The sequence below is a fragment of the Poecilia reticulata genome, chromosome 8, assembly GCF_904066995.2.
Source record: "Poecilia reticulata chromosome 8, P_reticulata-male-v2, whole genome shotgun sequence".
In the NCBI taxonomy this organism is placed as follows: domain Eukaryota; kingdom Metazoa; phylum Chordata; class Actinopteri; order Cyprinodontiformes; family Poeciliidae; genus Poecilia; species Poecilia reticulata.
The window spans coordinates 26,261,176-26,282,132 of record NC_088837.1 but is presented as its reverse complement, the minus strand read 5'-3'; the positions used below and the strand labels follow the sequence as shown (position 1 = coordinate 26,282,132).

Here is a 20,957-nt window from a genome sequence, read left to right as displayed (position 1 = left end):
GGTTGTCAGAGGAAGTGAGAACTGAAATAATAAAAGCGCAGATTGAATCAGGAGTGAAATTAGTTCAGATGTTAAAGAATCCCAAACGTTTCATCTGATCCATCGCTCTCCGTGGTGCTGAAGGACTTTCTCTGCAGTCGCTGCGTCTTTAACGGGCTCAGATCAACTGACAGCCTCTCACCTCTCCACAGACACATCCAGAGAATCTGCGGAACAAACGCAGGTTTCTCATCGGCTCAGTTCGGCTCTTTACGCAGAGACTTTCCGAAAAAGAAACTTTTCATAATTCAACGTCTTCCTGAAACAGCCCGTGTGTTGGATCCCCAAAGAGTCAGAAAATGTCTAATGAGGGAACCATCAGCCACTCAGGGTCCGCGGGTGTGAGCTTGGCACAGACGGGAGAAGCCGAGGTGAAGCAGAGCGCCGGAGGCTCCCGTCGGTAAGAGGTGGACATCCAGAGAGAGGCAGCAGAGCGGAGGTCAGCGAGCCGACACCAGCGCGTCCTCAAACGATGGGGATGAAGCACCTCCTGCTGCTTTTCATTTCCCTGGACCCGCTGAATGTCCTGTGCGCCGCCGCCACCGCCAGCAAGAGGAGCAAGAGCCCGCCGAGGAGGAACCCGAAGGCGAAGGAGGTGACCGCCAACAGCACCGCGCTGCCCGCCGCCGCCCCGCGGAAAGTCACCCAGCTGCAGGCTCCGTCCGCGGGTTCCCACGACACCTGCTGGGGTTACTACGACGTGAGCGGCCAGTACGACAAGGAGTTCTCCTGCAACAACACCGACCACCGCTTCTGCTGCGGCAGCTGCTTCCTGCGCTTCTGCTGCGCGGACCGCGGCAAGCGGCTGGAGCAGAAGTCCTGCAACAACTACAACACCCCGGAGTGGGTCAAGGTCCCGTCCCCCACCCCGACCCCCGCCGGGGACATCTACGACCCGGAGCTGGACCAGACCAACACCACGGTCTACATCACCTGCGGGGTCATCGCGCTCATCATCGCCATTGGGATTTTTGCTAAAGTTGCTTATGATAAAGCCACGAAGCCGCCGCAGGAGATGAACGTTCACAGGTAAGATGATCCGGTTCATATCCACTAACAAACCTCGGCATCCTGATTTCATGTGACCAACCGGAAGTGCTGAATGTTTTACCGAAGCGCAGAACCTGATTAAAACCTGAAAAGTGTGGCGTGCATGTGTATTCAATGCAAATCTAAAGATTCAGATTCAGATGCGCAAATCTGAAGCAATAAAAGATCATTTTGTTTTAATATAGTCTGGACTTTGACTAGGCCATTTCAGATGAGTAGGTTTGCACTGAGGCTGTTTAGGGTTGTCGTCCTGCTGGGAATCGAACCAGCAGCCTGGTTTCAGTCTGGATCCTCTCCGTTTTACTGGCTGCGTTAGTTTCCCATCATGCATTGCAGTGAACCGGTTCTCCCCTGATTCTGTTGGTTGTTGGATCAGATGTTTGGTGTTTTATGTGTCTGGTAGAGAACCGGCTGCTTGTCTGGATTTTATTTAGGTGCGTAGGAATAAAGGGGGACGACTGTAAATGGATTCCAGTCTTTTTATTGCATCGTCTGGTAATCTGATCAGTTGAAGAGTGCAGCTGTAAATGTGAACTGGACCTTCACCTTTTGCTCCTCACTTATTTAACCCCCCTGAGGTTTTCTCTGAGGGAGCCGGTCAGTGACTGTCCAGGTGGGAGGAGCCTGTCAGCAGCAGCTGAACCCACAGCGGGCGGCGCTGATCCACACTTCTCCTCCCGGTTTCATCCTGAACCGGACCTGCAGGTTTAATCACGTGTTTCAGTGCTTCCTGCAGACCAGAACCGCGGCCCGGTTCGCTCCAGGAACAGATCCATGTTCACAAGGCGCTGAAGCTGCTGAAGGTTTAAATAAATTCATGTTTGTTACAAAAGCCTGAAAAATGTTGGCAGAAATCTGGCTTTTAATTTTGCTGGTTTATTGTTGTTATTATATTGTTATTAAGAGTTCACTGTAATATTAGTGATAATATTTTTACTGATAATATTTAACATGTTAAATCATTGTCCAGTTTTTATAACTGTGAACTTTAAACTTTTTCAAAGTTTTTCTTTTCCACATCGGATGATGGTTCGTTTATTTTCTCATTTTTTACTGTCCAGATGAGACTGAAGAGGTTAATGCTGATCAGCTGATCAGCTGATCCGGCCAGTACGATCCGTTTCATGCTGATCAGTTTTCAGAGTTCACGCTGCATTTTCACAGTTTTCTAAACATGATCATGTTTCTGATGTTTTCATGTTTGTTTTACTGGCAATAACTAAACCATGAAGCTGTTGGTGACAGCACAGCTCCGTCTTCTCCGTCTTCTTGTGTAAACGTTGCAGCTGTTTGATTTTTGCTCTGGAGCTTCACATGTTTTGCTGAATCAAACCGTCGGCGGTCAGCAGGACCTGCACGCTGAGGGGATAATTCAGTCAGATGATAGTCGTAGAAACCCGTCCTGTGGGTTCCCAGATGGTTCTGGTTCTGGCTCTGCTGCTGTTTTCCAGTTCTCTGCAGGATTTGGATCTGGACGGCGATGTGAGAACTGACTTTTTGTCCCTTGTCGCGTTTCTGTTGGTTTAGTAAAATGCTTTGAGTCGTTGTCATCCGTTTCCAGCGTTAGCCAGAGGCCAGGAGAGATTAGTGTTAAAATGTTGAGGTGTCAGAAATGGTTCCTGGGGATGAAATGGTTCCTGGGGATGAAATGGCTCCTGGTGATGAAATGGTTAATGGTGATGAAATGGTTCCTGGTTATGAAATGGTTCCTGGTGATGAAATGGTTCCTGGTTATGAAATGGTTCCTGGTGATGAAATGGTTCCTGGGGATGAAATGGTTAAGGGTGATGAAATGGTTCCTGGTGATGAAATGGTTCCTGGTGATGAAATGGTTCCTGGGGATGAAATGGTTAATGGTGATGAAATGGTTCCTGGTGATGAAATGGTTCCTGGTGATGAAATGGTTCCTGGTGATGAAATGGTTCCTGGTGATGAAATGGTTCCTGGTGATGAAATGGTTCCTGGTGATGAAATGGTTCCTGGTGATGAAATGGTTCCTGGTGATGAAATGGTTCCTGGTGATGAAATGGTTCCTGGGGATGAAATGGTTCCTGGGGATGAAATGGTTAATGGTGATGAAATGGTTCCTGGTGATGAAATGGTTCCTGGTGATGAAATGGTTCCTGGGGATGAAATGGTTAATGGTGATGAAATGGTTCCTGGTGATGAAATGGTTCCTGGTGATGAAATGGTTAAGGGTGATGAAATGGTTCCTGGGGATGAAATGGTTAATGGTGATGAAATGGTTCCTGGGGATGAAATGGTTAATGGTGATGAAATGGTTCCTGGTGATGAAATGGTTCCTGGTGATGAAATGGTTCCTGGTGATAAAATGGTTCCTGGTGATGAAATGGTTTGTGGTGATGAAATGGTTCCTGGTGATGAAATGGTTCCTGATGATGAAATGGTTCCTGGTGATGAAATGGTTCCTGGTTATGAAATGGTTCCTGGTGATGAAATGGTTCCTGGTGATGAAATGGTTCCTGGGGATGAAATGGTTCCTGGGGATGAAATGGTTAATGGTGATGAAATGGTTCCTGGTGATGAAATGGTTCCTGGGGATGAAATGGTTAATGGTGATGAAATGGTTCCTGGTGATGAAATGGTTCCTGGTGATGAAATGGTTCCTGGTGATGAAATGGTTCCTGGTGATGAAATGGTTCCTGGTGATGAAATGGTTAATGGTGATGAAATGGTTCCTGGTGATGAAATGGTTCCTGATGAAATGGTTCCTGGTGATAAAATGGTTCCTGGTGATGAAATGGTTCCTGGTGATGAAATGGTTCCTCGTGATGAAATGCTTCCTGGTGATGAAATGGTTCCTGGTTATAAAATGGTTCCTGGTGATAAAAAGATGATTTGGTAATCTTAAGTCCATATAGTGCTGGCCTTCAACAACTATTAAGGCTCTGTTCCCAATATGGTTGTGACTTTGACATCAAATATAATGCTAAGAAAAGCAATGTTATGATTGTTAGAAGTAGGGCAGATAAGCATCTGATAACCCCTGACTTCTCTTTATCTGGCATTGTCCTCAACAGATGCAATGAAATTAAATATTTGGGACATTACATAACTGATGACCTGTCTGATGATTGTGACATTCGTAGGCAGTATTGTATGATGTATGCACAAGCTAATACTTTGGTCAGAAAGTTTAGTATGTGTTCATCCTCTGTGAAGATTGCTCTTTTTAAAGCTTTTTGCACTTCACTTTACACGGCCCATCTGTGGCGAAGATACAACAAAAGTAGCCTGCAGAAACTTTATGTGGCCTACAATGACGGCATGAGGCTCCTACTCAGAGTGCCTAGATGGAGCAGTGCTGGCCATATGTTTGTACATAATGATGTTCCCACATGTGCAGCTGTGCTCAGGAATCTCATGTATAGATGTGTAGATTTTCTGTGTCATGCAATAATATAATTGCAATTTTAGTAAATCCTGTTTTTAGTACAGTGAGATTTTTCCCAAGATTGTGGAAACATTGGTGTCATCATTTATTTGTGACTCAGTGAATGTCATGTTTTTTTATTTATTTTATTTTTATTTTATTTTATTTTTATTTTATTTTATTATTTTTCTCTTATTTCCTTTTTTTATGGACCTTTTTGGTCTGGAATAAAGATTGATTGATTGATTGATTGAAAAAGGTTCCTGGTGATGAAATGGTTCAGGGTGATGAAATGGTTCCTGGTGATGAAATGGTTCCTGGTGATGAAATGGTTCCTGGTGATGAAATGGTTCCTGGTGATGAAATGGTTCCTGGTGATAAAAAGGTTCCTGGTGATGAAATGGTTCCTGGTGATGAAATGGTTCATGGTGATGAAATGGTTCCTGGTGATGAAATGGTTCCTGGTGATGAAATGGTTCCTGGTGATGAAATGGTTCCTGGTGATGAAATGGTTCATGGTGATGAAATGGTTCCTGGTGATGAAATGGTTCCTGGTGATGAAATGGTTCCTGGTGATGAAATGGTTCAGGGTGATGAAATGGTTCCTGGTGATGAAATGGTTCCGGGTGATGAAATGGTTCCTGGTGATGAAATGGTTCCTGGTTATGAAATGGTTCCTGGTGATAAAATGGTTCCTGGTGATGAAATGGTTCCTGGTGATGAAATGGTTCCTGGTGATGAAATGGTTCCTGGTGATGAAATGGTTCCTGGTGATGAAATGGTTCCTGGTGATGAAATGGTTCCTGGTGATGAAATGGTTCCTGGTGATGAAATGGTTCCTCGTGATGAAATGGTTCCTGGTTATAAAATGGTTCCTGGTGATAAAAAGGTTCCTGGTGATGAAATGGTTCCTGGTGATGAAATGGTTCATGGTGATGAAATGGTTCCTGGTGATGAAATGGTTCATGGTCATGAAATGGTTCCTGGTTATAAAATGGTTCCTGGTGATAAAAAGGTTCCTGGTGATGAAATGGTTCCTGGTGATGAAATGGTTCATGGTGATGAAATGGTTCCTGGTGATGAAATGGTTCCTGGTGATGAAATGGTTCCTGGTGATGAAATGGTTCCTGGTGATGAAATGGTTCCTGGTGATGAAATGGTTCATGGTGATGAAATGGTTCCTGGTGATGAAATGGTTCCTGGTGATGAAATGGTTCCTGGTGATGAAATGGTTCCTCGTGATGAAATAGTTCATGGTGATGAAATGGTTCCTGGTGATGAAATGGTTCCTGGTGATGAAATGGTTCCTCGTGATGAAATGGTTCCTGGTGATGAAATGGTTCCTCGTGATGAAATGGTTCCTGGTGATAAAAAGGTTCCTGGTGATGAAATGGTTCCTGGTGATGAAATGGTTCATGGTGATGAAATGGTTCCTCGTGATGAAATGGTTCCTGGTGATGAAATGGTTCCTCGTGATGAAATAGTTCATGGTGATGAAATGGTTCCTGGTGATGAAATGGTTCATGGTCATGAAAAGGTTCCTGGTGATGAAATGGTTCATGGTGATGAAATGGTTCCTTGTGATGAAATGGTTCCTGGTGATGAAATGGTTCCTGGTGATGAAATGGTTAATGGTGATGAAATGGTTAATGGTGATGAAATGGTTCCTGGTGATGAAATGGTTCCTGATGAAATGGTTCCTGGTGATGAAATGGTTCCTGGTGATAAAAAGGTTCCTGGTGATGAAATGGTTCATGGTGATGAAATGGTTCCTGGTGATGAAATGGTTCCTGGTGATGAAATGGTTCCTGGTGATGAAATGGTTCCTGGTGATGAAATGGTTCATGGTGATGAAATGGTTCATGGTGATGAAATGGTTCCTGGTGATAAAATGGTTCCTGGTGATAAAATGGTTCCTGGTGATAAAATGGTTCCTCGTGATGAAATGGTTCCTGGTGATGAAATGGTTCCTGTCCTCATCCTTCATGGTTCGCTGGGGGAATGAAATGCTTTTCCACCTGAAGAGGTTGTTGCTGAAAACCTCGATCTTCATCTAATCAAACTGAAACATCAGGTCCAGTTAAAGTGTCAGTAAAGTTTCCACATGTTTACGTTTGTGATGGTTGGACAGGAAATCACAGAAAAGTCTTCTTCCTGGTTCTAAAATAAATCGAACTTTATCACGTTTGGGTCGTTGAGCTTTTTCTAGAGATGTCTAGTTCCTGTTTTATTTTGTTAAATCTGACCCTTCCTGTTGGGTTCAACAGGAAGGTCTTCCTGTCATTGCTAAGTTTTTTATCTGATTCTGTCCTGGTTCTGTTCTGCCTGGTTCTGTTCTGGTTCTGTCTGGTTTAGTCCTGGTACTGGTTGTGTTCTGGTTCTGTTCTGATCCTGGTTCTGTTCTGGTTCTGTTCTGATCCTGGTTCTGTTCTGGTTCTGTCTGGTTCTGATCCTACAGATTCTGAAACTGAGCTAAGACAGGAAACGGTTGCCATGGAAACGTATACATGACTAGTCATTTCATAAATCGCATAAAACTAATAAACTGTAAAATTTGTTCCAGTCAGAGAATTACAACAAATTACAAACTACAGATCAAAACAACTGGAGTTTAAATCGGTTTTATTTATTTGTGATAGAAATAAATAAAATAGATTGTATTATTTTAGACTAAAACCACAGATGTAATAAAAAACCCTAAATTAAATGTATGTTTTGTCACAGGAGCGCGCTCACAGACCGGAGTAAAACCAGTAAAACCAGAACCAGAACCTGACAGAACCTGACAGAACCAGGCACCTTTACTCAGTATAAAAGGCCATTAGTGCCCAACTGTAATAATTCTAGAAAAATGCCGTAATTATCCAAATCAAAAGCAGAGAATTAAAATATTAAAAGGAATCAGAGCTGATGAGCTTCACTCTGTGAGCAAAGGGAAGTTTCTTCAGATGGTTTGGGAGGAAAAACACGTTTTTATTCCCACAAACATGAACATGGAGTTTCCTGTCCTCCAACTGGATCTGAACTGGATCTAAACTGGACTGGATCTGAACTGGAACTGGACTGGAACTGAACTGGACTGGATCTGTGACGGTTTAGTTAAAAGCAGGAAACGCTCCATGAGGATCTGCTTCAAATCAAAACATGAATCTGTGGAAAAACTCCTTCAGCCTCTGGTTGTGTACGGTGATGGCTCCATGGGGCTGTGGGCCTCTGAACTGTTTGAAATACCAAAACATTGTAAATAATAGAAATCACATTCCACAAAGAGGTTTATTTATGTTTTAAAGGTCTTGCCATACTCTGTGTATTTCTGTTTATTATTGTCACTACAGTGTTGCCATACGTAAGTCGATTCCTGTTTCCTGTTCATTTCATTTTTAGATTCTTTGTTTCTTGGTTCATCTCCTTCGTGTTAACTGTTCTGCCGTTTTCTCGGAGCCACAGCTGCACCACCTTCCTCTGATTAGCTCTCCTGTCATCTTCCACTCCTGCTTCTGCATTTTAGCTCCTCGTTTTTAATTTTCCCTCCTTCCATCGTCTGCCAAGCTTCAAGTTTCCTCTTTAGTAAAATTCACCTCCAGTCACAAACATCATGACAGACAGTCAGCGAAAAGTTCTGTCTGAAACCTGAAACCTGGTCAGAAACACCAGAATCCTGAAAATCCAGATTGTCCAGACGGACGCAGATCGTCTCTCTGTTCGCTGCAAACATTTGAAATGTTGGAGGAGGAAATAAGTGCAGCTCTGGATTTAAATCTGTTCAACTTTGGGCTTTTTTCCTCACCGTTCCACAAATGCAGTCAAATTAAAGGTTGGATTTTCCTTATCAGGGTTGAGAAGATGTGTGTGTGTGTGTGTGCGTGTGTGTGTGTGTGAGTGCGTGTGTGTGTGTGTGTGTGTGTGTGTGTGTGTGTGTGTGTGTGTGTGTGTGTGTGTGTGTGTGTGTGTGTGTGTGTGAGTGTGTGCGTTTGTGTGTGTGTGTGTGTATGCGTGCGTGTGTGTGTGTGAGTGTGTGCGTTTGTGTGTGTATGCATGCGTGTGAGTGTGTGTGTGTGCGTGTGTGTGTGAGTGTGTGCGTTTGTGTGTGTATGCATGCGTGTGTGTGTGTGTGTGTGTGTGTGTGTGTGTGGTGTGTGTGTGTGGTGTGTGTGTGTGTGGTGCAGTAAATATTAGTCATGTACTTCTTGCTTTTATTCTTGAGCCGTTAGCGTCGTCCTGCTCTCTGGTCCATTTGGACTGAATGATTTAAGAACAATCAGACTCAGCCAGACGTTCTTCATCCAGCTGCTGGTAACCGACTCTGGGATTTCCTACGCGTCCAGGTTCGGGTTTACTGTCGGTCTAGGAGTGGAAACAGTTTTTCTATGAGGCTTTAAGCCAGAAGAACAACCAGTTTTATCTGCTTTTGTTGCTTCGTTTTGAAGAATCTTCTCTGTGCTCAGTAACATCCCTTCTTCTCATGAAGTTACATCCTTTCAGTTTTGGTAAAGATGCTGGATGACAGGATTAGTTTTTATTTGGCTCCTGAAAAGTCTGTTCATTTCCGGCGCTTTGCTGAAGGTTTCGGCCAGTGTGAGAGGAATACTGAGCCTCCGTCCAGCTGTCCGTCCAGCCGTCCGTCCTTTGTTTGCTCTGTGACCTTCACTGAAAACGGCAGAACAGTGAGCGAGGCTGCGACTCCATCAGGTCGTATTGATCACTTCCTGCAGAGCAAACTGAAATGCCTGGCGGCGGCGAGGAGCTTCTGTTCCCTGAATGCAGCAGAAAACGGCGTGAAAGCAGAAACCAGCCGTCGGCTGAAGCAGATATTTCTCATCCAGAGTTTCCTCATTTCGGTCAAATCTCACAAAACAACCAAACCAAACGCTTCGGCTTCATTCTGTGCAGATCCTCATGAAGCTGGAGGTGACTGAGGGGAACCGGAGGAACGGGCCGGTACCACGCGGTAACCATGGTTACCAGTTACTGCGCCATCATCAAACGTTCAGCTGCTGCAGCAGCTGCCCCCTCCCACACCTACTGCTGAGCACTGCTGGTCAACGAGCTGAAAGAAGGAATCTTAGTTTTTATGGTTTTATGTTCCACAGCGTAAAACGGATTCTACAGCGTCGATATTTATAAAAATACGATCAAAATGCTCATCACAGCTGTTTATGGGTTGTTTCTTATTTTCGAACGCCTCACACCAAACCCAAACGCCTCACGCTGAACCTGAACGCCTCACGTTGAACCTGAACGCCTCATGCTGAACCCGAACAGCATGACGGTTCAGGTTCAGCTTCACGCTGAACCTGAACGCCTCACGCTGTACCTGAACGCCTCACGTTGAGGATTCACGCTGAACCTGAACGCCTCACGCTGTACCTGAACGCCTCACGTTGAACCTGAACGCCTCACGTTGAACCTGAACGCCTCATGCTGAACCCGAACAGCATGACGGTTCAGGTTCAGCTTCACGCTGAACCTGAACGCCTCACGCTGTACCTGAACGCCTCACGTTGAGGATTCACGTTGAACCCGAACGCCTCACACTGAACCTGAACGCCTCACACTGAACCCGAACGCCTCACGCTGTACCTGAACGCCTCACGTTGAACCTGAACGCCTCACGTTGAACCTGAACGCCTCATGCTGAACCCGAACAGCATGACGGTTCAGGTTCATGCTGAACCTGAACGCCTCACACTGAACCCGAACGCCTCACGCTGAACCTGAACGCCTCACGCTGTACCTGAACGCCTCACGTTGAGGATTCACGTTGAACCCGAACGCCTCACGCTGAACCCGAACGCCTCACACTGAACCTGAACGCCTCACGCTGAACCTGAACGCCTCACGCTGAACCTGAACGCCTCACGCTGCACCTGAACGCCTCACACTGAACCTGAACGCCTCACGCTGTACCTGAACGCCTCACGCTGAACCTGAACGCCTCACGCTGTACCTGAACGCCTCACGTTGAGGGTTCGTGCCGACCTTGACCTCCTCTCCTACCGCAGCGTCCTACAGTCAGCTGACCCAAACTGAGTCAGCAGGACAATGATCTGAAACTCAGCAGGAAGTCTGAATAAGAAATAAACAAGGTGTTTCAGTGGCCTAGTCAAAGTCCAGCCCTAAATCTGACTTAAACATGGAACTTCTTTGTTTCTTCTTTTCCTCTGGATTGAAGGAGTTTTCGGAGAAGATCAGGTTTGTCACGAGGAAACGAATTCCTGGGATCGTTTCAAACGCGGCTCCCAAGCCGCTCCACAGGATGGAAACCTGTTTTCCATCTTTCTCCTTTGCGTCCATTCTTTAGCGCGATGCGTGGCGACGCGGCAGTCAGCTGGGACCGAGGAAATCAGGTCGTCTCCGTCTGCAAAAAGGAAACGGCGAAAGTGAGCTCGCCCTGGAAGGGAAATGCTATTAATACTCCCAATTTCTCCCAAAGTCACCAAGTTATGGAGAAGTGTGTTTGCATTAGGCTGACATTGACACAGTTAGGCTGCCCTTTTTATTTCCTTTAAGGAAACGCAGAGCCTGTCGGCGCAGCTTTGGGAATCTGGGCGTTACTTTTCCTCGTGTCACGCTTCATGAGGCCGAGAGTCGTTTTCTGCTGCTTTTGTTCTGTTTCACTGAAAACCCAATTCCACTCAACCTCTGGTTGTCGTCAGCATTTCCTCCCACACATTAAAACACGTCTGTGTTTTAACGAGCACTTTGACTTTTCAGTGAAGTTCAAGTTCTTGTGGTTTTATTTGTTTGTCGCTGTGGTTTCTCAGTTTTCTCTTTCTGAGGGTCTGGAGGCAGATTTCTGATATTGGCCTTTATTCTCTTTCTCCATTACATTTGAAATAAACACAATATGTACTGGTCCTGTCATTCGATTAAAATGTAATCAGATTCTGTGATTAATCACGAAGGCTTAGTTTGTGAGCTGAAGTGTAAAATGCACAATTTTATAAAAGTTTAAGAAATGTTTTATTGTCTCAAACCAAATATTCCAGGTTTACATATTCAGAAAAGTTTAAAAAGTCATTTTATTTATAAATGTTAACTTTAAATGGAGCATGTTGCTACATGCTAGCTGTGTTTCATCCTGTGTTGTTACAGCAACATTTGCTGCCATGTTATCAGGTGCAGCGTCTTAATTCTCCTCCTGTGTCAGTGAATCTGCTGGCCTTCATTTTAAATCCTGCAGAACAAGCAGAGAGAAAAGCAACGAAACGACAATGAAACGTGTGGTTTCCTTCCAGAGCGCTGGCGGACATCCTGAGGCAGCAAGGGCCGGTTTCAGCTTCGCAGTTTGAGCATGAAAACATGGCGGCCATGGATGGTTCTCCCAAAGACGAGACGCCGGTCAGGAGCTCAAAGAACCACTACACTCCGGTCCACAGCAAGACGTCCAACCACGGTAGGAAACCAGCAGGTTCAAACCAGCTGGACGCGGAAACCCACCATAACCTGCTGCTGAAAACTTTACCTGCTTTCATTTGCTGCATCTTTTCCTACTTGAGTTGATTCGTTTCCCTCATTTTCATGCCAATAAATAAGAAATAAACGGTTCTTGGTTCTGCTTTAGTCCACTAAGCGTCGGTTCTAGGCTGATAGTTCTCCGTTTATCTCGGTGGCTAATAGAATCTCTAGTCTGGAGGTAATTCAGTTTTTTTCCGCCATTTCTCCTTTTTTTCCGTCGTTTCTCCGGTTTTTTCCGTCATTTCTCCGGTTTTTTCCGTCATTTCTCCCGGTTTTTTCCGTCGTTTCTCCCGGTTTTTTCCGTCATTTCTCCGGTTTTTTCCGTCGTTTCTCCCGGTTTTTTCCGTCATTTCTCCGGTTTTTTCCGTCATTTCTCCGGTTTTTTCCGTCATTTCTCCGGTTTTTTCCGTCGTTTCTCCGGTTTTTTCCGTCATTTCTCCGGTTTTTTCCGTCATTTCTCCGGTTTTCTCCGGCGGGTCTCCGGATCGCGGCTCCTGGGATCGGCGGACTTCCTGACTGACCCAGGATGGATCCCAGATTCATCATCATCATCATCATCATTGTCCTTATCAGCAGCTGCTTCAAACATTGACCTGATGAGATGATGCAACACAGACTGGGAGCTTTCTAACATGTTTCCACAGCAACATGAATTATTCACTGGTTAACCTGAACCGAACTGGAATAAAAACTAAAATGATAGTCAGCAGCTGTTCAGGTTCCTGCTGCGCTTACGGCTGGTCTTGATTCTCAAATCAGATTTTTAAAAACGTTTTAGCAGAAATCTGTTTTTATTTTCGGCCTGGTTGTTAAATGCGTCGGACATGCGCAGAAGAACGATGACGTCACTCAGCAGCGCTCCGTTGGACACTTCTGGGTCAATTTTAAAGTTTATTCACTAACTAGTTAACCCCAAACGCTCGGCGTGTTTCAGATTAAGACATTAACTCTTTCCTGGGTTTTTATTGCTGTATTTTTTCTAACTCATGTAAAGTATTAATGTAAAGCTTATTAAATGTTAGTCTGAGCTGAACAACAGCAGCACTAAAGCAAACTGCAGAGTTTCAGGAGGAAAATGAAACTCCGGCATCAGCAGAAACTGATTTATAACGAATCGTTTTGATTCTTCCTAATCCAACATTTTGATAAAATGACTGAACTGTTTCTGTTTCAAATCACAACAGAAATAAATTACAGACCAAATTCAACAGAAAACCATCAATAAAAGTTAATGAAATATTAAAGGAAGAGGATTTTAGAGGATTTTACAAAGTGCATCTTTCTGTCCTGCTACTGTTGAGACAACAGCAGGCTGACGTGATGAGTGTGTTTGAATCTGAGGTGCTAATGAAGAGACGTGACTCACATCACACATTTTAGCCATTTTATAAACAAAGAATTGATGAAGTGAAGGAATATTTATCACAGCCTGAAACACGGATCGTTTTCTGAGGAAGAATAAAACATAGAATATGAATATTTGGAGACAGAAACTCAATAAATTAGTGTGTTAGCTGAAACAGACGGTCATTAATTCTGAATAAAAGCAAATTCATGACATTTCAAAATGTAAAAACTCTTCAGTGACAACTGATCAAATAAGTACATGGAAAATGTTTCAGTTTCTATCAATTCTGCTAAAACCCTCAAGTGAGACATGGAGACAGAACAGTAACTTCAGGATAAGAAAAGATTCCCATCTGGGAAATATTTTAAAAATATTTAGTGACAGAGAGGTTAGGTCAGCACGTTAGGAGGGAAAGAGAAATGGACAAACCATTTTCTCCTCCAGCTGAAAGTGTTTGGTGTATTTTGGGTCGTTTTGCTGCAGGAGGAACTGGAGAACTTCATGAAACATCAGGAGGAAACAACAAAATGTTGAAATATTGAAGCAGCGTCTGAAAACACCAGCAGGAAGTTAAAGTTTGAGTCCAGATGGAAAATAACCTCAGCATGGAGAGGCTTCAGGCCTGAGGAATAAATCTCCTTGATTTTTCTGCAGCTTTTAGCAAATAGAAATAAGGTTTGTAATTCTGACCTAAAACAAGTTTGGTGTGGTTTGAATCGACGCAGTAACTGTTTTCCATCTCGGTGTTTATGAACAGTTTGAAGAGTAAAATCAGGAAAATTCAAAATGGCTTCCTTACTTTAGAAAATCAGTTTTTACAGAAACTGAACTGACGCAGAAACAGATTCACTGATTAAACATTTACCTCCCCTGACTGATCGGCCGTTTCTGCTATAGAGTCAGATTTCTGTCACCAGAATAATTACAGCTTATCTGCAACATGCTCCTGTGCTCCATGCTGGTTTCTACTTCCTGTTTATCTGATGACATCACGCCTCGCGTGTCCTGGTTGGTTCGCTCCAACCTGCAGAAGGAAACATGTTTTATTTGCTTCTTTATTTTTGTTAAATTTTAAAAGTTCACTTAAAATCTGCATATAAACTTTTCAGCTGTACTTTTCTGTCACATGCTAAATGTTCAAATGAAACATTTAAAGGCAGAGTTAGTTTTGTTTATTCAAGTAAAAACAGGTGGGAGCCACAGGGTTTGACTTCCTTTCGTCCGTTTTGTTCTTGTTCAGAAACAATTAATAAAAAATAAACTCTCAGGTTTAATCTACTCACATTTAATAAACTGTCTTTTTACACAAGAAGGACCATTTTAAGGCGTTTTAGAGTAAAAGTCAAACTAAAATCAATTTGAATCCCATTTGTTGTTCTGCCTGATGAAATCCTTCTTCTTCTGTGGTTTGGAGGCAGCGCCCGCTAACGCTCCCAGACTGGGATCCTCCCTGCAGCTCATACTGGTTTCTGTACTGGGATCAGTGTGATCCCAGTTCTGCTGGGATTGGAGGCGTTTCGCCTCGTTTCTGGAAGCTGCTGCTCTTACAGTGGATTTTAGTCACTGCTTGGAAAACTAGCCAGCCGTTTCCTTGGATTCGTTCCCAGATAAAATTCAAAACATCTCTAGAAGCAAAAATCTTCTGCCAAAGCTGAATATCAGGTCACTCTTGCATATTTTCCACCTTCTGCTTCCTACAGGAAACACAGATTTATCGTTAGGAATATGAAATACCAGGTGATTCAGACCAGAAGCTTCTTTCCATGACATGGACTCAGACACTGTTTTCTAAGAAGTTTGTTTTGGGTTCCTGGTGAGGGCTGCACAGTGGCGCAGTTGGTAGAGCTGTTGCCTTGCAGCAAGAAGGTTCTGGGTTCGATTCCCTGTCTTTCTGCATGGAGTCTCCATGTTCTCCCTGTGCATGGTGGGTTTTCTCCAGGTACTCCGGTTTCCTCCCACAGTCCAAAAACATGACTGTCAGGTTAATTGGCCTCTCCAAATTGCCCCTAGGTGTGAGTGTGTGTGTGTCTCTGTGTTGCCCTGCGACAGACTGGCGACCTGTCCAGGTGACCCCGCCTCTCGCCCGGAACGTTAGCTGGAGAGGCACCAGCAACCCTCCCGACCCCACTGAGGGACAAGGGTGAAAGAAAATGGATGGATGGGTTCCTGGTGACCTGTTGTCACGTGTCTGACCAGTAAACCGTCTGAACGGTTTCCTGGCGGCTGCCGTTCTGCAGCGTCGTTTTCCTGATGCGTTCATGTTTCCACCTGGGAATAATTCATGTATTAGGACGAAGTCAACATGATTTCATCTTTCCTTTGAGAATACACACGTGAAGTTGGAAGTGATCAAAATGAAGCTTTTAATGTTTTTTATTATTATTTCTAAATTAAAGCTTGTGGTGTTGAATTTTTAATCATAGTCTGTGTTTTATTAAAAACGGTATGAGGAGGGAGGCCGGACGCTCCCAGGCGTTTCCCTCACGGTGGTTTGGATCCCAGATCCGCTGCTCCCAGTGGCTCCATGGAGCCATTTAACTGGTAAACTGGTTAAATCAGAGAGCAGACTGGAAAAACTCAACATGGACCTTCTGGCATTTACATTTTTTCTCCTCTTTTGGTTTTTAATTTGCTCTCAGGTCCAGATTTATGATCAGCTCCTTCCAGCCACAGTGCTTTGGAGCAGCAGACACAAAGAAAACCAAAAACAAAAGCTCTTTCTTATTGGTTGGTTTTTAGCAACATTCATTCTTAAAAAAACATCCGATAAATTTCCCTCTCTGAGCTACAAACTGTCAGAAAAACGGAGGATTGACAGGGAGGAATATGACAGCTCTGAAATATGCTGATTGCATTTCTGGTAATAAATATTGATGATTCAATATTCCCACCTTAGAGTGAATTCATCTGTAGCGCCACGCTAGCCCTGGTTAGCATTCTCATCTGGCTTCCCATTAAACCGCAGGAAGGAGAGGAAACGGAGGTTCTGTTTAATTTAAGACTTTAGCTTTAAAAATAAATAAATCTCACCTGATACTTTCTGATTCTCTTTGTTCACCGTTTGATTCTCACCTGTTTGTGAACCAGGAGCCTCAGATCAAACCTCCATTTCCTCCCTGTTGTTTTTATGCTGTTTTTATTTTTTGCATCCAGATGCAGTTTATGATGCATTTAGCTGCAAACATTTGGATTCCAGCTGCCATCGGTTTTTGTTTTTGTTTTTTAAATGAAAACTTCAGGCTTTACTGCTGTACATGTCTTTGGTAATGCTGCAACATATCGAAGTGTTATATAACATTCATTAATCTCATGCTACTTTATGCATACTCTCTGTCTACCCTGGTGAAGAACTCCCTCACCTCAGCATACTGAATGCTTGCAGTAACTGACACAGCTCAGTGTTTTCTGATTTATTCATTTATCATTCATGTGATGCTAAATCAGCAAATAGAAACTGAACTTTCAACCGGAGACTGTTGGGTTATGAAGTATAAAATAAAATAACGCAGCAGAATAAATCTGAATTTAATGCTCGTCTTCCCATTACTGTTGTAGTCGTTGTTATTAATCTCAACCCCAACTTGTACAAAATAATTATTTGAGCATTTTTTAAATATGCAACAGCAAGGAATTGTTAAAAAATATTTACATTAACATGCCATAAAATGAAAGCGTAATAATCTGTTGATGTTTGTTCCCAGGGCATTATGGGAAGGACACCCTGCGTCCCGGAGGACCAGACATGCACAACTTCATCTCCTCTGGGTTCGTCACTCTGGGCCGGAGCCACCTGAAAGGTAACGCATCCGGATGTTCCTGCTCCACAGCCACTTCCTGTTTGCTTCAGGAACACAAACCCTCCATGTGACTTTTGTTTTCCATAATGAAACTTGGACTTTTCAGTCCGCAGCGGCTACAAGTGACATCTTGCAAAGTTCTTACACAAACTTCTAAAGACAAAGTAACACGTCCGGTTTGTGGGCCGACGGTGTGAAAGGCAGCAAGGCTGTTTTTATTCTCTTCATTTTGAATTCTCCAGACTTTGTCTGATTGGGAAAAAGTCCTGAACAGGAAACCTGTTTGTGTTTCAACAGCTCAGCAATCCATCGACGAATCGGGTCAGATGTCCTGGCAGGGCGACCTGGACGTCCCCATGTCCTACGGTAGGTCCAAACAGATCCACCTGCACTTGGCTCACCCCGACACGGGAGGAGGGGCCACGGCAGGGGCCCGAAAGGTCACACTGGGTCAGGTCCGGCTGCAGGCCTGAGATCCGGCTGCAGGTCTGGCTGCAGGTCTGAGGTCCGGCTGCAGGTCCAGCTACAGGTCTGAGGTCTGGCTGCAGGTCTGAGGTCCGGCTGCAGGCCTGAGGTCCGGCTGCAGGCCTGAGGTCCGGCTGCAGGTCTGAGGTCCGGCTGCAGGCCTGAGATCCGGCTGCAGGCCTGAGGTCCGGCTGCAGGCATGAGGTCCGGCTGCAGGCCTGAGATCCGGCTGCAGGCCTGAGGTCCGGCTGCAGGCCTGAGGTCCGGCTGCAGGCATGAGGTCCGGCTGCAGGTCCAGCTGCAGGTCTGAGGTCCGGCTGGAGGTCTGAGGTCCAGCTGCAGGCCTGAGGTCCGGCTGCAGGCCTGAGGTCCGGCTGCAGGTCTGAGGTCCGGCTGCAGGCCTGAGGTCCGGCTGCAGGCCTGAGGTCCGGCTGCAGGTCTGAGGTCCGGCTGCAGGCCTGAGGTCCGGCTGCAGGCCTGAGGTCCGGCTGCAGGCCTGAGGTCCGGCTGCAGGTCTGAGGTCCGGCTGCAGGCATGAGGTCCGGCTGCAGGCCTGAGGTCCGGCTGCAGGCCTGAGGTCCGGCTGCAGGCCTGAGGTCCGGCTGCAGGCCTGAGGTCCGGCTGCAGGTCCAGCTGCAGGTCTGAGGTCCGGCTGCAGGTCTGAGGTCCAGCTGCAGGTCTGAGGTCCGGCTGCAGGTCTGAGGTCCGGCTGCAGGCCTGAGGTCCGGCTGCAGGCGTGAGGTCCGGCTGCAGGCCTGAAGTCCGGCTGCAGGCATGAGGTCCGGCTGCAGGCCTGAGGTCCGGCTGCAGGCATGAGGTCCGGCTGCAGGTCCAGCTGCAGGTCTGAGGTCCGGCTGCAGGTCTGAGGTCCAGCTGCAGGTCTGAGGTCCGGCTGCAGGTCTGAGGTCCGGCTGCAGGTCTGAGGTCCGGCTGCAGGTCTGAGGTCCGGCTGCAGGTCTGAGGTCCGGCTGCAGGTCTGAGGTCCGGCTGCAGGTCTGAGGTCCGGCTGCAGGTCTGAGGTCCGGCTGCAGGTCTGAGGTCCAGCTGCAGGCCTGAGGTCCGGCTGCAGGTCTGAGGTCCGGCTGCAGGTCTGGCTGCAGGTCCGGCTGCAGGTCTGAGGTCCGGCTGCAGGTCTGAGGTCCGGCTGCAGGTCTGGCTGCAGGTCCGGCTGCAGGTCTGAGGTCCGGCTGCAGGTCTGAGGTCCGGCTGCAGGTCTGGCTGCAGGTCCGGCTGCAGGCCTGAGGTCCGGCTGCAGGCATGAGGTCCGGCTGCAGGTCTGAGGTCCAGCTGCAGGCCTGAGGTCCGGCTGCAGGTCTGAGGTCCGGCTGCAGGTCTGAGGTCCGGCTGCAGGCCTGAGGTCCGGCTGCAGGCATGAGGTCCGGCTGCAGGTCTGAGGTCCAGCTGCAGGTCTGAGGTCCGGCTGCAGGTCTGAGGTCCGGCTGCAGGTCTGGCTGCAGGTCCAGCTGCAGGTCTGAGGTCCGGCTGCAGGTCTGAGGTCCGGCTGAAGGTCCGGTTGCAGGTCTGGGTGGATGAATGAGTCTGTTAGGGACTTGTGAGCAACAAATCTGAATTTTGTTTAGTTATGCTGGTAATATCTGAACTATGGACAGACAGACAGACAGACAGACAGACAGACAGACAGACGTGTTTCCTCCTGCTAATTTGCTCGTCACCAAATGATTCGTTCCTCTTTAACTCCATGTTTTATTTTGTTTTATTTTTTTGCAATAATTGTGTAAATGAGCTCTCTGCATGCTAGTTGTTGTGGTGGCAGCATCATCCTGTGGGAATGCAGCAGGGACAGGAAGTAGGTCAGAGGTTAAAGGTCATCCTGTCAGGAAGCCGATTAGAAGCAGCATTAGGCTCTATTTCATATTTATCAATAACATATAATTAATCAAATCACATGAAAACTGATGCAGGATGTTGTTATTTATGGATTTTCATTCAGTTTGGCATATTTATAAACTCATTTATTGAATATATCTTCATTTATTTTCCAACTTTTCTCTTTTTCATCCTCCCGTTTCTTCCTCTTTCCTTCAGTTGCATGAAAACTGGATTCTGCTCCTTTACTCACATTTCCTGTTTTCTTTCTCTATTTCTAATCTTTTTAACTCTTTCCACTTCCTGGTCCATCTGTTGTTTTCTTTCCCTCCTGCCTTTCATTTGCTTCATTGTCTTTTGCTTCTCTTCTGATGAATCCTTCCTGTTTCCGTCCCAAACGTTTCATTCCTTCTCCTCCTCCTCAGCCCAGTCGTATCTCTTCTTCATCCTCCTGACCTTCTTCGTGTTCTCGAGTTTCTCTGATCTAATGAAAACCTTTAAATGTTGTTTTCCTTCCCAGTTAATTCAGCTTTGAATCACCTTATTAGTCTGATGCTTCAGCGAAGGGAATAGATTGGTGGGAAGTTAATTATGTGACGAAGATCATTAAGAACAAATGTTGAGTCATTAGCAAAGAGGCAAAAGTAAGTACACCCTCTGAAACGTTCAGATGCTCTCAGTGGATTTACGGTAAATTCACTGCATTTAAGAATGAAGAGAAAAGATGGATGGATGATGGATGGATGATGAATGGATGATGAATGGATGATGGATGGATGATGAATGGATCGATGGATGATGGATGGATGGATGGATGATGGATGATGGAGGGATGATGAATGGATGATGAATGGATGATGAATGGATCGATGGATGATGGATGGATGGATGGATGATGGATGATGGAGGGATGATGAATGGATGATGGATGGATGGATGATGGATGGATGGATGGATGGATGATGGATGGATGGATGGATGATGGATGAACGGATGATGGATGGATGGATGATGGATGATGGAGGGATGATGAATGGATGATGAATGGATGGATGGATGGATGGATGGATGGATGGATGGATGGATGGATGGATGAATAATGCTTGATGAATGGATGATGGATGGATGGATAGATGGATGAATAATGCTTGATGAATGGATGAATGATGGATGAATAATGCTTGATGAATGGATGAATGATGGATGAATAATGCTTGATGAATGGATGAATCCAGTGACGTTTTAACTCATTTTTCGGACCATTTTCTCTTCAACATGTTGATCATTTTTATCACTGTTAAGGTTTCGTGTGTCGTTTGATTTTCAGAATAAGAGCCTGTAGTTCCGAGCTAAAGAAAAGTAGTTGGACATTTTATTTTATTGGACGCTTTGAATCTGTCGTGTCCGTTTATGAACTTCCCCCAGGAATCCATCATTAGCTTAAATCAGGCAAATCAACTCAGTTTCCTAATGTACTAAAAGTTTCTTCAGAAAACATATTAGTGTCTTCAGCTGCTCTAATGTTGACATGGAGGCTGAACCTTAAGAATCACAGGTTTATTAATCCCTCTGCAGCGTC

At 45.4% G+C, this 20,957-nt stretch overlaps 1 protein-coding gene across 7 annotated transcripts in view; it reads left to right on the top strand.

Moving 5' to 3' along the window:
• Nucleotides 1-2: 2 nt before the first annotated feature.
• Nucleotides 3-20,957, top strand: part of shisa6a (shisa family member 6a) — an 80,711-nt gene continuing 59,756 nt past the window's right edge. For 4 of the 7 annotated variants that reach the window (XM_008402814.2, XM_081610346.1, XM_008402813.2 and 1 more), the window contains exons 1-4: nt 4-1,068; nt 11,722-11,879; nt 16,991-17,086; nt 17,384-17,452. In XM_008402814.2, coding sequence (XP_008401036.1) covers nt 512-1,068; nt 11,722-11,879; nt 16,991-17,086; nt 17,384-17,452 — 880 coding nt within the window. In that variant the 5' untranslated portion in view covers nt 4-511. Of the gene's footprint in view, nt 1,069-11,721; nt 11,880-16,990; nt 17,087-17,383; nt 17,453-20,957 lie in introns of all 7 variants that reach the window. The other 3 variants (XM_008402810.2, XM_008402809.2, XM_008402808.2) reach the window with 2 other exon arrangements.